This window comes from Choristoneura fumiferana, chromosome 20 (assembly GCF_025370935.1).
Source record: "Choristoneura fumiferana chromosome 20, NRCan_CFum_1, whole genome shotgun sequence".
Classification (NCBI taxonomy): domain Eukaryota; kingdom Metazoa; phylum Arthropoda; class Insecta; order Lepidoptera; family Tortricidae; genus Choristoneura; species Choristoneura fumiferana.
In genome coordinates, this window is record NC_133491.1 from 2,041,411 (window position 1) to 2,056,008 (window position 14,598).

General features: G+C 37.7%; 2 protein-coding genes and 1 pseudogene across 2 annotated transcripts; 1 reads left to right on the forward strand and 2 right to left on the reverse strand.

Moving 5' to 3' along the window:
• Positions 1 to 2,265: 2,265 nt before the first annotated feature.
• LOC141439113 (cyclin-H pseudogene) lies at positions 2,266 to 7,134 on the reverse strand (annotated as a pseudogene).
• A 324-nt stretch (positions 7,135 to 7,458) lies between these two features.
• Positions 7,459 to 8,935, forward strand: LOC141439097 (small ribosomal subunit protein mS26-like). Its single transcript, XM_074103230.1, is given in 3 exon segments — positions 7,459 to 7,838; positions 7,841 to 8,016; positions 8,288 to 8,935. Coding segments are annotated over 3 exon segments (630 nt in total). The 5' UTR covers positions 7,459 to 7,549; the 3' UTR covers positions 8,453 to 8,935.
• Positions 8,936 to 9,365: 430 nt separating this feature from the next.
• LOC141439368 (DNA-directed RNA polymerase III subunit RPC4-like) lies at positions 9,366 to 12,479 on the reverse strand. Its single transcript, XM_074103652.1, has 5 exons — positions 12,467 to 12,479; positions 12,271 to 12,367; positions 11,695 to 11,773; positions 10,564 to 10,674; positions 9,366 to 9,616 (listed from the first exon to the last, which is right to left on the reverse strand). Exons 1-5 carry the CDS (start codon positions 12,477 to 12,479, stop codon positions 9,458 to 9,460), a joined length of 459 nt encoding a protein of 152 aa, XP_073959753.1. The 3' UTR covers positions 9,366 to 9,457.
• Positions 12,480 to 14,598: the final 2,119 nt, after the last annotated feature.

Below are 14,598 nucleotides of genomic sequence, written 5' to 3' on the forward strand. Positions count from 1 at the left end.
CATATGCTGTACTACCAAAGACTCTAAGATGACTGAGGTTCACTTTGGATCCAGTCCACAATTCTTCAGGAGTAGCTTTAGTCAAAGCAGCAGTTGGACTACGATTTTTTAAATAACAAGCAGTATTTACCGCTTCTGCCCAATATTTCTTCTCCAAGTCAGCATCTTGTAACATGGCTCTAGCTTTTTCCATTAAAGTCCTGTTAAGGCGTTCAGAAACACCATTTTGCTGTGGTGTGTATGGCACAGTAGTTTCATGAACTATACCGCATTGCTTAAAATAATTCTGAAAACTTTTATTGCAATATTCCGTACCATTGTCACTCCTAACACGCTTAATCTTCAGATCGGTTTGATTCTCAACTAATGTTTTGAATTCAATAAACGTATTCAAAACTGTTGTTTGATCTTTACGATCCAAAAAATAAATAAAAGATTTTCGCGTAAAATCATCAGTAAAAGTAATGAAGTATCGACAACCACTCCAACTATCCACCGACATAGGTCCACATATATCCGTGTGGATTAAATCTAATTTAGTCACGCTTCTATGTGCCTGACCACGAGGAAATGATTTGCTCTTTTGTTTTCCTTCAATGCAAGGAGAACAAGGAGTCAAATCTCCATTTGAAAATTCAATACCGCGTGCCAATGAATCACGAAGGATTAACATACCTTTCAAACTTAAATGTCCAAGTCGCCGATGCCATAGCTCTAACGAATCAGTTTTAGACATCAAAGCTTTACCTTCAGTGCTAATTCTAGGCTCTTGGTTAAATGCAGAATAACATTTCCCTTTCTGATCAATTTTGTAAATACCATCCACATTAGTAGCTGTCAGATCACAGGAACCAGTCACGCATACATTATCCTTCCTGTAAACATTACATTTATTAATATCAAATATTAAAACATAGCCTTTGGCTGCGACTTTGCTAACAGACAAAAGATTAGCTGCTACTTTTGGTACATACAGGGCATCAGTAATCACTTTTTCAACATCATTGTCGAATACCATATTGACATTACCTACGCCTTCACTATAAATTATATCATTATTGGCAGTAGTTATTTCGGATTGAATACTAGGAGAGTAATTAATCATCCAGTCCTTCCTATTAGTCATATGACTAGAGCATCCTGAATCTAAAATCCAGTTATCCCTATTACAAACACTACTAACTAAGGCAGTCTCTGTAGAGAATAAAGATGATTTTGTACTTCCCTTCTTTGAAGATGAAGCATCAAGGGTTGAATCATTATTTGAAATCTTCTTAAAATTCTTCTTCAACTTAGAACATTTTGGTTTAATGTGTCCTTTTTCATGACAGTTGTGACATATTGGAATAAATTTATTCTTCGCAATAAGAATCTTGTCAGAAGGTTCCAAATTTGATTTGCCTATCTCCTTTTTAAATTCACTTTGAATTTACTGGCATTTGACGAATTCTGACGTCAATTTAGCACTTGTGGCTTCCATCGCCCTAATCAATGGATCAAACTCAGCTGGCAAACCAATCAGCATCCAATTCGGCTAATTCCTCGTCATCGACGACACAGCCAATGTCAGCTAGTTCTTGCGTAACGGAAATAATATTTCCCAAATAGTGATCCATACAATCGTATTCAGTATACTTAATTTGTGCTAGTTTTCTTTTCAAAGAAAGTCTACGACTTATGCCTGCATTCTCATAAGCAGCCTTCAATTGTTTCCAGGCATCTTCAGCTGTTTTTGCATTTTTGACATGTGGATAGCAAATTGGTTTTATATTTAAAAACATCTTTGCATATGCTTTCTGATCTTTAATTGAATCAGTAGATGCATTCACTAACCCGTTTGCGAAATCCCATAATCCATGGTCAATAAGCAATAATTTCATCTGAAATTTCCATGTGCCATAATTTGAAACTCCTTCCAGCTTCTCAATAACCATATTCGATCCAGTACTTACAACAATGTTGTTCATCGAACTAGTCGGAATATCTTTTTCCGTCATTTTGATAAAATAATATTTTATCCGAAAATAATGTCGTCACTATTATTTCACAAAATATAACTGATTATATTATTTTAAATATATTAATCACTTTTAGCAAATGCCCATAACCAATGTAAAGGCTGTAATAGTCTTTACCCAGCGATTAAATGAAAAAGATTATATTTTAAAAGTAACCGACATGTATATTTGGAAAAGACATTGACATAAGTAAGAAAAACAAAATCTTCATTTGAAATCAGCCATAGACAAATTTCTACATAAAGTATGAAAAAAGGTTATCCCTAACACATACGATACATAATAATAAATAAAAACAAATAAATTGGGACATTTTTACATAAATATCTTGAGACGATCCAATCCTTTTATTTTGAGAAATATTTAAGTATCTACAGAGTTTAGCGGTATTGCCCACCGTCCTCCTCTCGAGTCCACTTAGTTCAAATGTATGAGGTCCCTAAACTTAATAACTTGAATCCCATCAAAACATTCAATATCCCATGTGTTTTTATTTTAGAGAAATTCGGTATATCGATGGATAGAAAGATGGGATATGGATAGAAATCTGAAAAATCACATGACGTTTGGACGTCCACGTCGGACAAACGTGGACGAAGACAGACAAATAATACAGCGGGCTAAGAATGATCGCTTTGTAAATTCAAGCAATCTGTCTACGGAATTTGGTGTGTCACAGTCGACAATAAGAAGGCGATTTCACGAGAACGGATTACATCATAGAATTCCTGCCAAAAATGATGATAAAATGGTAATGTATTTTTTTTCGTTTAGTTTGAAATAAAATATTTTTACAAATAATGGTGATTTCATTCTAATATCTATTCGTATGTCAACAGTTCTCGAAAACAGTGCAGACTTGTCATTGCCGTCATTGCATATGTCTGTCTCAAGGTTTTAAATTAATGACGGTTTGATTGATTCTATTGAAGTAACACAATTCAAATAGAGCATAACTCTAGTGAAAAATAAAACTAGTCGTGCAGAATTGGATCTTACGTCAATGGCACAAAGATTCTAAAATGTCAATTTTTTTCTCACTTTATCAGTAGTGAGTGTGAAGTAACATATTATTAACCCGAGGTGAATTAAAATTCAATTTTAATTTAATTAAAATAAAGTTCAGTTTTCTAATGTGTTCCACACTTTTGAATACTCTGGGTGCTACGCTACCAGTGGCGATGTGGCTGTCACGGGACTAATGCTGGCTTGGATGTCACCAAGTATTAGACGTTGTGCGTGCTCCGCTATATTTGAACACGATGGATGGCCCAAACAATTTGACCGCTTTGGCTGTATCATTGTTAATGAACATTTTGGGTGCTTCAAAGTATTTGGTGGCCTTGACTGCTACGTACTATATGACGCTGACTGTACAAGTCCATACGCACCTATTTCTTAACTATCTGAATCTGACTAACCCAGTTTGTTATACTCACATATTTTTAAATCTACTTATACATATTTATGCATTAGTATCTAATCAATTCCACCCTTGTCTCTGGACTCTCTGGTGTATAAAAACTTTGCTAGGGATTACGGGTTCGATTCCCCTCTACCTGTATACGTCCCACTGCACAGCACAGGCCTCCGGTTAGAATGAGAGGGCTTAGGCCCACCCCACGCGGGCCCTGTGCAAATGAGAACTTAACACACACCATTGAATATCTTCGCAGGCGCAGTATTCCTTCCTTTCTGTCTAACGGTGTAAGATGGTGACGGAAAGAGATGGTGAAAGCGATGGCAAGAGCCCGCGCGTTACACAATAAGGCCCTTAGGTTTCCTCACAATATTTTATAGTAGCTTGCCACTGACCACCACACTATGCAGAGTCTGTCGCGTGAGGTCCTTTAGTAGCAATATCTACAAGACTTTAATGGTCCAACACTATTCCCTACGATCTAAGAACAATGACTAAGTACGTTGAAATGACTAAAAGCAAATTAAAAGTAAAAACACGAGAGTATAAAACAAAAACTTCCAAATCGAGACGCCCTGGCTCCGCACATTAATGCCAGCGTATAAGCTCATGTGTTTTGAATCAGTGTATGAGTGTGCGTTTATTATACTTCAAAAATCCTGGTAAGGTAATCAAATGTAATTTCACATATAAATTCCGAAAAACTCAGTAGAGCGAGCCAGGGTTCGATTCGAACCTTTAAATGTTTGTCAGCAATTGCTGTAAGGGTCTCTCCAAACCTATCGCCGATCAAAAAAATCTTTATGTCCACGCAATAAGAGTGAAAAAAACGTCGTCGATCGGGTCGGCCGACGCGAAACGACGTTTACCGACGGCAATATAAAGACGTCTTTTTCGCTCTTATAGCGTAGACATAGCGTTTATTGGTCGGCTTAAGCCGGGGTTATATTAGAGCCACGCCGCGTGTCGCTACGCTGCCTGACTCACCGGGCTGTGATTATACTACAGTATCCTGTCGCCGCGCGTGCTGATTAATTTGTATGAATGCGCGTAGCCACGTGGTGATTATACTAGCGCGGAGCGAGCCAACGCGTCACTTCCCCCATCACCTAGCCCACGCCGATTGAAATCGAGCGGTCTGCGTGGCGTCAGCTCGCTCGGCGACACGCGGGGCTGTGCTAATGTAACCACGTTCATACAAAATGTATGTAACCGATTGCAATCCCACGCGTTGCGACACGCGGCGACGCTCTAATATAACCCCGGCTTTAACCCGATTCCACGTCGATAGCTGTAGGGAGACCCTAACTTTAACCGAGTCCTCTTCACTCGCGTCGCGGTGTAAGGTAAACGTCAGTCCTCAATTGACGGTTGCACGATTAAGCTATCATAAGCTATGCGACCAAGAGCTGTTGTCAAACCGCATTGCTATGGCCAATGGCTGAAGACTAGTCTTCGACAAGTGTGTTGCCAGTGATGACTTATGGCGCTGAGACGTGGTCCTTGACTGTTGGCCTTTTAGAGGCTCAGAGTCACGCAACGAGCTATGGAGAGAGCTATGCTTGGATTTTCTTTGCGCGATAGAATCCGGAATACGGAAATTCGTTGAAGAACTAGTCACCAACATAGCTGGAAAAATATGTAAGTTGAAGTGGCAATGGGCGGGCCACATCGCTCGAAGAACAGATAACCGTTGGGGAGAAAAGTCCTCGAGTGGCGACCACGAACCGGAAGACGAAGCGTTGGCAGGCCTCCCACAAGGTGGACTGACGACATCGTGAGAGTTGCGGGAAACCGGTGGATGCAAGTGGCGAGTTGTCGTTCATTGTGGCTGATGATGGCCAATTAAGACGACGCTTTAGTCACGGCTCGTTCTGACCCGCTACTTGCGGCGTGAGGCGTGAGGCGTCTTAGGGCCTACGCAGCTTGCACGCGGTTTGTACAGAGCGGGTGGACGGGACGCCTATACATAGAAAAATACTATGAGCAGCGCTAACTGTGCCACTGTACAGCTAAAATTTAGGATTTTAATGAGGCTATATAATCATTATGACTATGTAAACGATTCGGAAGTTCTTGTGCCGTGAGGTCATCCAGAGGCAAGCAGGTACAGCAGCGGAAAGTTTAGATATAGCATTATAATGTAAATGATTTGACATTCTTCTGTGCCGTGCCATACGATTAAATAATAATAATTATGACTATGTCTGCCAACATAGTGATTATATACTCTTTGATGTGAGCCTCATGGGAAACCACAGAAAACTAAATTTAACTCTTCCTTGCATGGATACAGTATCTATACACATAAGATTGTCTAACCCATTTTTTTGTTAATTTCTGTTTGTTTGGCTATCAAGTTTGTTGTTTTAGCAAGATATATTTTACCAATATCCAATATCGAGTTAAGACATTACACACATGAGGACTGTTTGGTTTATAAAATTTTGATTTTGGGGAAGAAGAGGCAGTCTAACCTATCATAAATTGAAAATTTTGTTTACCTTCATAGCTATTGAACGAAATTGTAACATTGGTTACCTTATCAAGTCTCTTCTATAAAAAACTGGGTTCATTCTTAAAATTATTGGTCATATTTCCAGCGCCAATAAATTACAATGTGTATAATTCATCTCTTTTCAATTACATGTTAAAACAATTCAGTATCTATGAAGCAGAAGGTGACAGCACCTGTGTTATGCCACTAGTGTCCAGGGACATCCTTGTCTGCCCGGTGTACACCAAATCATCCTCGTCAAGTGCTTCTCTCATCCGTCGCTTGTAAATCTCGCTATCAGGATTGTTCTCCTCATTACGACACCTGTCTAGTTTCTTATCAATGATGCGGACACGTTCTTTCGCAGGACTCTCCACCATTTTAACCAAAGATCGGATTTTACGCACCGCTTCAATTAAAATAGCTAGCTTGTCAGGTCCAGCGTCTCTAAACAGCATTTCAGTTACGTAACTGTCTAAATTCTCTTGTTCTTTACTAGCAGCATGTAGAACTGCGGCTAAAGCTATTTGCGATGGCGCATAGAGTAGACATCCATCAGTTAAAAACACTTTTTCTAAGAACTCGTCAATTCCACCACGAAGGCGCTCTGGATTAGCAAGGCTAAACCTTGTTTTTTATGTCAATTAAAAAGCCTTCCACTGGTCTGAAAGGGTTGTGAATAGTCAGATAATAGTTCAACTGCTGCATTAGCAATAATTCATTGTTCAAAATTATGTCTGATGCTTTATCCCGGTCTCCTTTGATATTAGCCACAAACTGTCCAATAGAAACGTTAAATTCTTCCACTTTGCACGATAAATACACGCATGTGGCCAGTATTTCTTTAGGGTGGAAGTCCATTGTCGAATTATACAAGTAAAAACGCTTGAAGTAATGGAATGCGGTACCGACAACTCCTTTAGGCATGGGTGGGCTGAAACGCTTGCAGAACTCTTTTAAATGCAGCTCGTACTGTTTAAGAAGCAGTCTCTCTTCTTCTGGGGACAGGAACACGTTGTATCGCTGGTACTCGTCAACATGCGCACCATGCTTTGCGATGAACTCCAAATTATGCTTTTCTCGAAGTTGTGCGAGCTCGCTTTCGTCGTTGAAAGTCCAGAACTTTCGTTGAGAGCTTGTTGAAAACATTTTAAGCACTAAGTTTCAGTCAAAACCAGTGGTAATTTGTCAATATTTATACTTTTAACGGCCAACAAGAGAAGAACAACAGCCGCCAAGCGTTTTTATTTCAGTTTTTTTGTCAGCTGTCAAGTGAAGTGACAGCTGGTTGGCCAACATTTATATTTACGCTCGGCCTGAAATATTTAATGAAATTAAATAAAAAATAAAAAAATATTTAGACGAACTTAATAATAAACTTATTAAGTACGTAGTTTTATATACACTATTTAATTTATTATTTCTTTAAATTAACATTGTTTGAGGCCAACTTTACATTTAACAATGACTGCATGAGTATTAATACCTTTGCCCAATTGCGAATGGAAAACAATTAAAAAAAAAGTCAGTTTAGTGAGGTTATGTTGCTGGTACGAGTAAAAATTTCATAATAAAAGCTAGCTAAACTGTTTTTTGGCTTTCTATACACATAAAATGATTTCTCAAAACAGCCTGCTAAAACGTACTTTACCTATAGTCCTGCAAAGTGCGGGCGCTCACCGAAAACCGAGATGGCTGCCCGTCGCAAAAAGTAAAATTTATCGTATCCCTAAACGCCCAGAAATCACTGATGAGGAACGTTTAGAGCTGTTACGTATCAACAATAACTATCACACACAAATGAGAGCCATACGTCGGTTTTATCACGAGGAAATGATCAAAGAAAAGTCTACTTTGGAGAGTGCCAGTTCAGAGATGTCCATTCGTGTTGAAGCTGATGAATGGAGCGATGTATCAAAGTGAACGAGGAGTGGAACGCTAAAGTGGCTGCTGAGCGAGAGGAGAGGAGGAAAGTGGAGTTGGCGGCGCGGGAGGAGCATATCCTCGGGCGAATGCAAGTCAAAGATCAGAAGCTAGCAGAACGCATTGAAAAGGCTGCTGAGGAGATAAGGAATCAAAAGGTAAGAACGCCACTTCTGTAAATGCATAATACTACCATCTATGAAGTGTTTTCAAACTTTTAGCCCTATATGTACAGAACTCTTTCTAGGCTACTAGAGATAATATAAAGCACTTGATAACATTCTTACTAATCAAATATCCAATGTTCAATCAAAAACTTTATGTTTGTCATGAATTAACGAATCCCAGAGCAGCACATATTAACAAGATTAGGGTTGTACAGAACCTTTAATATTTAATTTAATTTGTTTAATTTAATTCATAATACAGGAGCTGAGCACAACTTTCATCACCCCAGAAACCTTGGAAGAAGCCATCGACAGAGCTCTAGCTAACCCCAAAGACTATAACTATGCTATTGACCTGCAGGGAAACCAGATAGCAGGCAGAGAAACACCCATCCCTGTTAAAGAAAAGGCTGCGAGTACAGCTTAAAATGTGTTAAATGTGTATTGCATTGCAGACTTAGGACATTTTGTAATACAGTCTAAATAGTTATAGCTACACCAATTGCGATGTTGTACCATCAGCCAAATAAGTGGTCTATAAATTTTTATACAAGTTCCTTTCAAATAAATTTTGCTAAAGTGAACTTTCAAGTTGACGGACATGTCTATTGGCATTATTGGTTTATGACATGCAAACGATTACCAACTTTAGGGTGGTAGACTACATACTTGGTTGATTTGATGTACCAAATATAAGAACAAATCAAAGTTATTTATATGTATTATAACCAGTGTTATTTTGGTACATATGCTCTGATATTTTGTTATATATGGTTTTCAACTGTATAAAGTGAGAAGGCTTTCCATGTGAAATTCTTTATGACATTGACATAAGATTGATATTTACTTGGCCTGTGTAAAAACTGTGATCGCAATAAAATGACAGTTTTCACATACAAAATCTGTCACGAGCATCAGAAACGTTAGGCAATACAGCCTCTGTTTTGATTGTATAAAAAAAATAGGTTAGGTCTCACAATGTAGCATGTGAATGTGTGAATTGTTTACTAGAAAAGTAGACAAGTTCCCTGCTGGCTGTCAAAATAGAGATTCTTCAGTTATAGATGCAATTAAGACAACAGGCACTATTATCACTAAAAATACTGTCAATATGCTTTTCCATCAGTGGAAGCATTGAATTCGAAGACTAAACTATATTGTTTCACAACTGTAACTATCCAAAATAAAAGTACAAGATATACGCAGCGGCACAAAATTTAGGCCACTACATGCAAAATTACCTATTACTGCTTACATTTGAGGGCCAGACTTTTTGCCGCTCAGTATATAAAATATTTTCTTTATAAACATTAGATTAAATGATAATTAAAACATGTAAATAATAATATAAAACATATTTTATTGGCTAAAACACTCCACATTTTCGAATACTTAATACCTATATTTACATTTTGTTATTCTAATACTATATCTATACGGGCATATCACAGAACATGGTCTCCCAGTCGGGCATGAGGTTGAGTTTATGCTGTAGGGCTCCAAGGGACACGATATCGGCGCTCCGCGAGGCTTCGTCAGACGTCACCGCCACCGCTTCCTGGTGGAATGCGGCTTTTGTGCCTGCACTAACCTGCAATAATAGTACATGTTATTAATGAAGGTTAGAGAAATGAACAAGCTAAAATTGAAATCATTTATTCAGTAAAAAGGGCACTTTTACACGTCTTTTTTTAAACTCCCAGCGCTTTCGGAAATACCATCATTGCCAAGAAGAATGCGCTGCAAGAAACTTGTCAGTTTTTTTTTCAATATAAAATAATTTAAAAAAAAACAAACACTGCAGTATAAAATTAAAAAAAAAAAAAAACTAGAAAAGAATAATAATAATACAGTGATGTATGGGGTCCCTTAGTTACAAAACTAAAACAAAACACTATTTCTACATTCAGTGGAAGTGTAGATTGCTTCTACAGTCATAAATAAATAAAAAATATTCTGAAATATACATTTCAGGTCAAGTAACCATTTATAATTACTAGGCTACCACGGTTTTATTACCACTAGACTACTATGGCTTTATTACCACTACACTACCATGGTTTGATACCAATCGCTAACATGGTTTTATTACCACTAGACTACCATTGCTTTGTTACCACTAGACTACTCACAATGTTTTTTTCACCATGGCTTCCCACCATTGTTTTATTACTGCCAGCCTTCTGCAGATTTTTAATACTAGGCTACCGTGACTTCATTACCAGTGCTACCACGCCTTTATTACCACTTGGTTTGGATAAGTATTTAACTAAATGAAAACAAACTTCAGCTGCCAGATTTGGTACATTCAAGGATTTTAAACATTTTACTTATCTATCATTGTAATACAAACTAAACTAGTGTATTTCAATACAGAAATGAAATGTTTAGATAGTTTAATGGGAGAATTTCAATATTAAAGACCTCACTATCACGGTTTTTGTACTACTACGCTACTATAGCTTTTTTACTACTAGGTCAAGGTTACCATGGCTTTATTACCGTTAGGCTACCACGGTATTATTACCATATACTTGCCTCGAATATGGTGTCCCCGAGAGCGAGCGTAACGCGGCCGGATTGGTGCACGCGCAACGAACCGATACGGCCTTCCTCTAGGTCTGCTAGGCGACATCTGTTGTCGGCCGGCTGGAAACAATTCAACATCAAACATCAATAATAATTTGACTTTCTAATATGCTCCAGCGTTTATGTGCTCCTTATTCACACTTTATTATTATCTTACACCTTACACCATGCCAGGTATTATAGCGCAAAAGTGCCCCAATACGTTGCACTGCGTTGAGTTAGAAATGACCACTAGAGCTGAGGTCAAGTCAAGACCTCTCTCACGAAGACGGCGCCCCACTTCTTAACTTAAAATTTTGCCACGGAGCATCAACAACTGGTCGTCTCCACCGCAAGTGGGACAAACAAATAGTTTGCATGGCATCCTCCTATTTGGTTCAAATAATTAAAAACGAAAACAAAATAAAAACGTTACATTGAGGAAACAATTACGATGAGTTTATTTCAATAGATGGCACTACTAGACACTAATTTGCGTAGGTAGATGTATAAAGGCTGACCAGAATTATAAAAAAAACCTCGCCATATAAACCAATAGAACTAATTTCTTGCACAGGTCACACTTTCAAATGTCATCTGTCTATTGCTGTCAAAGTTTAACGTCGTTTGCGCGTGGTATTTTAGTGTTATTTTGTGTTTTTGTGCGTTAAAATGCCGAAGATTATCCATAGCCTTGGAAGGAAAATAATTCACAACGTATAAAAGTATTTTTCATAGAAAAAGTCCGAGGGATTCGAAAATATCCTTTAAATAACATCACCAACACCATTGTCAATATGACTGGTAGTTATCGCATAGTAAGTGTAAAGAATGTTGCAATATAAAACGTAGAAATGCTGCCCTCGCGTCAGGTTTTTTATATTCCTGGTCAGCCTTTACAAGCGATCAAGTTGCTCGAGTGAGTTAGTAGGAAACAAGGTTTCAAGCTCGACAGAACAGCATGTCCCGAAAAACTTTTTCATATAAAAAGTCTTAGATTTCGCCAAACAAACGCTCTGCTCTGCTAATAAAAACAAGACATTGTAAAAGTGTGGAATAGACAAAAGTTAAAGTCCTGTAGCTAATGGTGTAGTAGCATACCGGCGCTTCTTCACTGGCGTCCCCGGAGGATGTGGAGGGCTCGGCTCGCTGTTGCCGCGCCCGGGAGCGTGTCCGGTAACTAAAAAAAATATTTATATATATTTTATTCAGTAACACAGTTTAACAATATGCAGGTTGGTGCCTCTTTTTAAGTATCGAGATACCTGTGCCAGAGATACCACTCTTCCATTAAAGTGTTACTTAAATGGCACAAGGTGAGTGTGAATAAATTAGAATTAGGATCTAATGAGGAAACTCCCAAAATACTGCCGACAAAATTAATAAAACAACAGCTTATAAAGAAATTATTTCTCACAGAAGGAAAATTTTTTTTTGCGTAAAATGAAAAGAAATATTTATTCTTATTCATCATAATTATCTATCTGTCACTTTTTTCAATTTTTTTTACAATTTTTACGCACGTAGGGGGCCCCCGCGCCACGGGGGCCCGAATAATTGATATGGCGGTAGCTACGCCCCGCTGCTAAGACATAAAATAAAGGATGCCAAGTGATTTCATGTGATATCGGTTCTTTTCCGCCTTTGTTAAACAATCTACTATTCCTCACCTGTAACAGTATGAGCGTAGGCTGCTCCGCCTTTAGCAGGTTGACGACGTCGTTTTCTTCAAACACTTCCTGTTTCACGGACACCGGCCGCGTCACCGACGTTACTGGAGGTAAACAGAATAAGATGCTAGTGAAATCTGTACAAATTTGTTAACCTCTTCACCGCCGGTCATCCAGTCGTGACAGCCAATGGAACGCCTCACACGCCACGGTCATCTATACGTCACCAACATTCAACGCGAAATTAATCCTTCTGCAATGGAATTAAAAATCAAGTTGATTTGTCGCTGGTTTTTCTGTGGCGTACAGCGCACGTCATTTAGTTTGTTTTGTGGCGGTGAAGAGGTTAAACGCCAAGTGATTTACACATTCTAGGCTCTAGGTAATTTATACATTTAAATCTTCTTTTTAATCGGGTTAAAAGAAATGTTGTAGATTAACAAGCTTTTTTAGAATATAAGACAATGTCTGCATACCAATGTATCTGGTCTTCACCACGTCTAAAGCAAAACAAACTATTTCATTTCTTGATTGATTGATTATTATTATTCATTAGTTTTCTTTTTGAGTTAGAGAATATTTAACAGTTACCAATCCATCACAATTTAATCTTAAAAATAGTACATTACTGCAGAGTCCGCGAAATAGGGATTGCCGGCCGAGTAGTTATAGATGGCCAAGTGATAACGAGGTCATCTAGAGATACGAGGCCGACATCCCTGTTCGCGGACGAGGCTTGTATAGTGCTTTTCTCAAATAAATCCAAGGAAATAATACCATGTCACTTGATGATGAACTCATATCGGAAATAATTACACTTATTTGAATAACAAAACCACTCGTTTTAGGTATAAACCGAGTACCGTACTTATTTGTTTTTTTTTTTTCTAGTCCCGCCAAAATACTCTTTTTGAGCAATTTTTTTGTAAGCTTTTGATGATTTTATGTAAAATAAAAATAAGGATAACTATTAAATGGTTATTTTTAAAAAATATTAACAATAAATATCAATCCTTGTCTATTATTGAATACATGATTTAGGGGCTGTTTCACTATCCATTGATTAGTGTTAACTAGCGGTTAGGTGTGATGCCGACTCTATTTGTTTTGTTCAAATAGACGGAGACGGTATCACATTTAACCGTCGGTTAACGCTAGTCAATGGATGGTGAAACAGCCCCTTATTCTAATTAAATAATGTAGTCAAATAAGAGATTTAAAAGTAAATACATATGTTTTTTAAATTGGCAGTATGCCATAGATAGTCAATAAAAGAAATAAAACCCACTGAAACTAAAGACAATATCTTTGCTGGCCTTGGCTGGCAATATTGTATGCAATTCCATTACTATCCTCTAATTTGAAATTAGAACGAATCTTCATTCAATAAGTGCTATACAATGACGTACTTGGCGTGCTATGATCTGATCACGAAGATAAGGACGACATTTCCTTGGATGTTTGAGAAAAAAACCTTTCCAATTTTCTTGGAATGAATCTAACCTGATCTTATAATTCTGAAACTCAAGCGTAGCAAATGTTGACTCCATTTACATACATATACATTATGTATAAGCAAGGTAGTTCTAAATACACAATTCAATGCACCAGAACACCTCAAGCAATAAATCTTCTATAGCTGTTCCATTCAGCCACAGCACATTGCAGTGCGGGGCACCTAAGAACCGCAATATTAAACCCAACAAGGTCTTACTAGAACAGTCTGTCTCCACGCCGGGTTCATCCTTGACTATCACCTCCTGCTTAACCTGTACGGCTGGCTTTGGTTTATCCCAGACTAAAATGAAATTGTAGTTTAATTTTGATGAAATTCTTAACAAGCTGTAAAAAACACACATGTGGTAACATAGAGATGTTTTTTGCTAGAATGTTTGCCTTAACTTTTATTGATTTAAAAAATGTACCTTCATTAGTTTTAAGAAAGATGTAATAAATTCTCTCTCATTCATTCTGTCCGGAGGAATTGCGTGGAGTGTATGTTTGGATTTAATAATATTGATTTAAAGATTAACAACAGTGAAATCTAAAATACTGTTAATATATAAATATATATTTTTTTTAAATCCTGCTAGTTAGTATTATTAAGTTCAAAATGTTGTGAGTACCTATATTTGTGTTTGATACTCTTCCATGCTAAAACGGTTGGACGGATTTGGATGAAATTTGACATGTAGACTCATAGGTATCCCAGAGGCCTTTTTATCCCGATATTGCCACAGGATCCATCTAAAATGCCAAAATCTTAAATCTAATGGCATGAAATTTTGCGTGGATGGTCGTTGTACAACGTAAATAACCAAGGCTGTAATTTTTT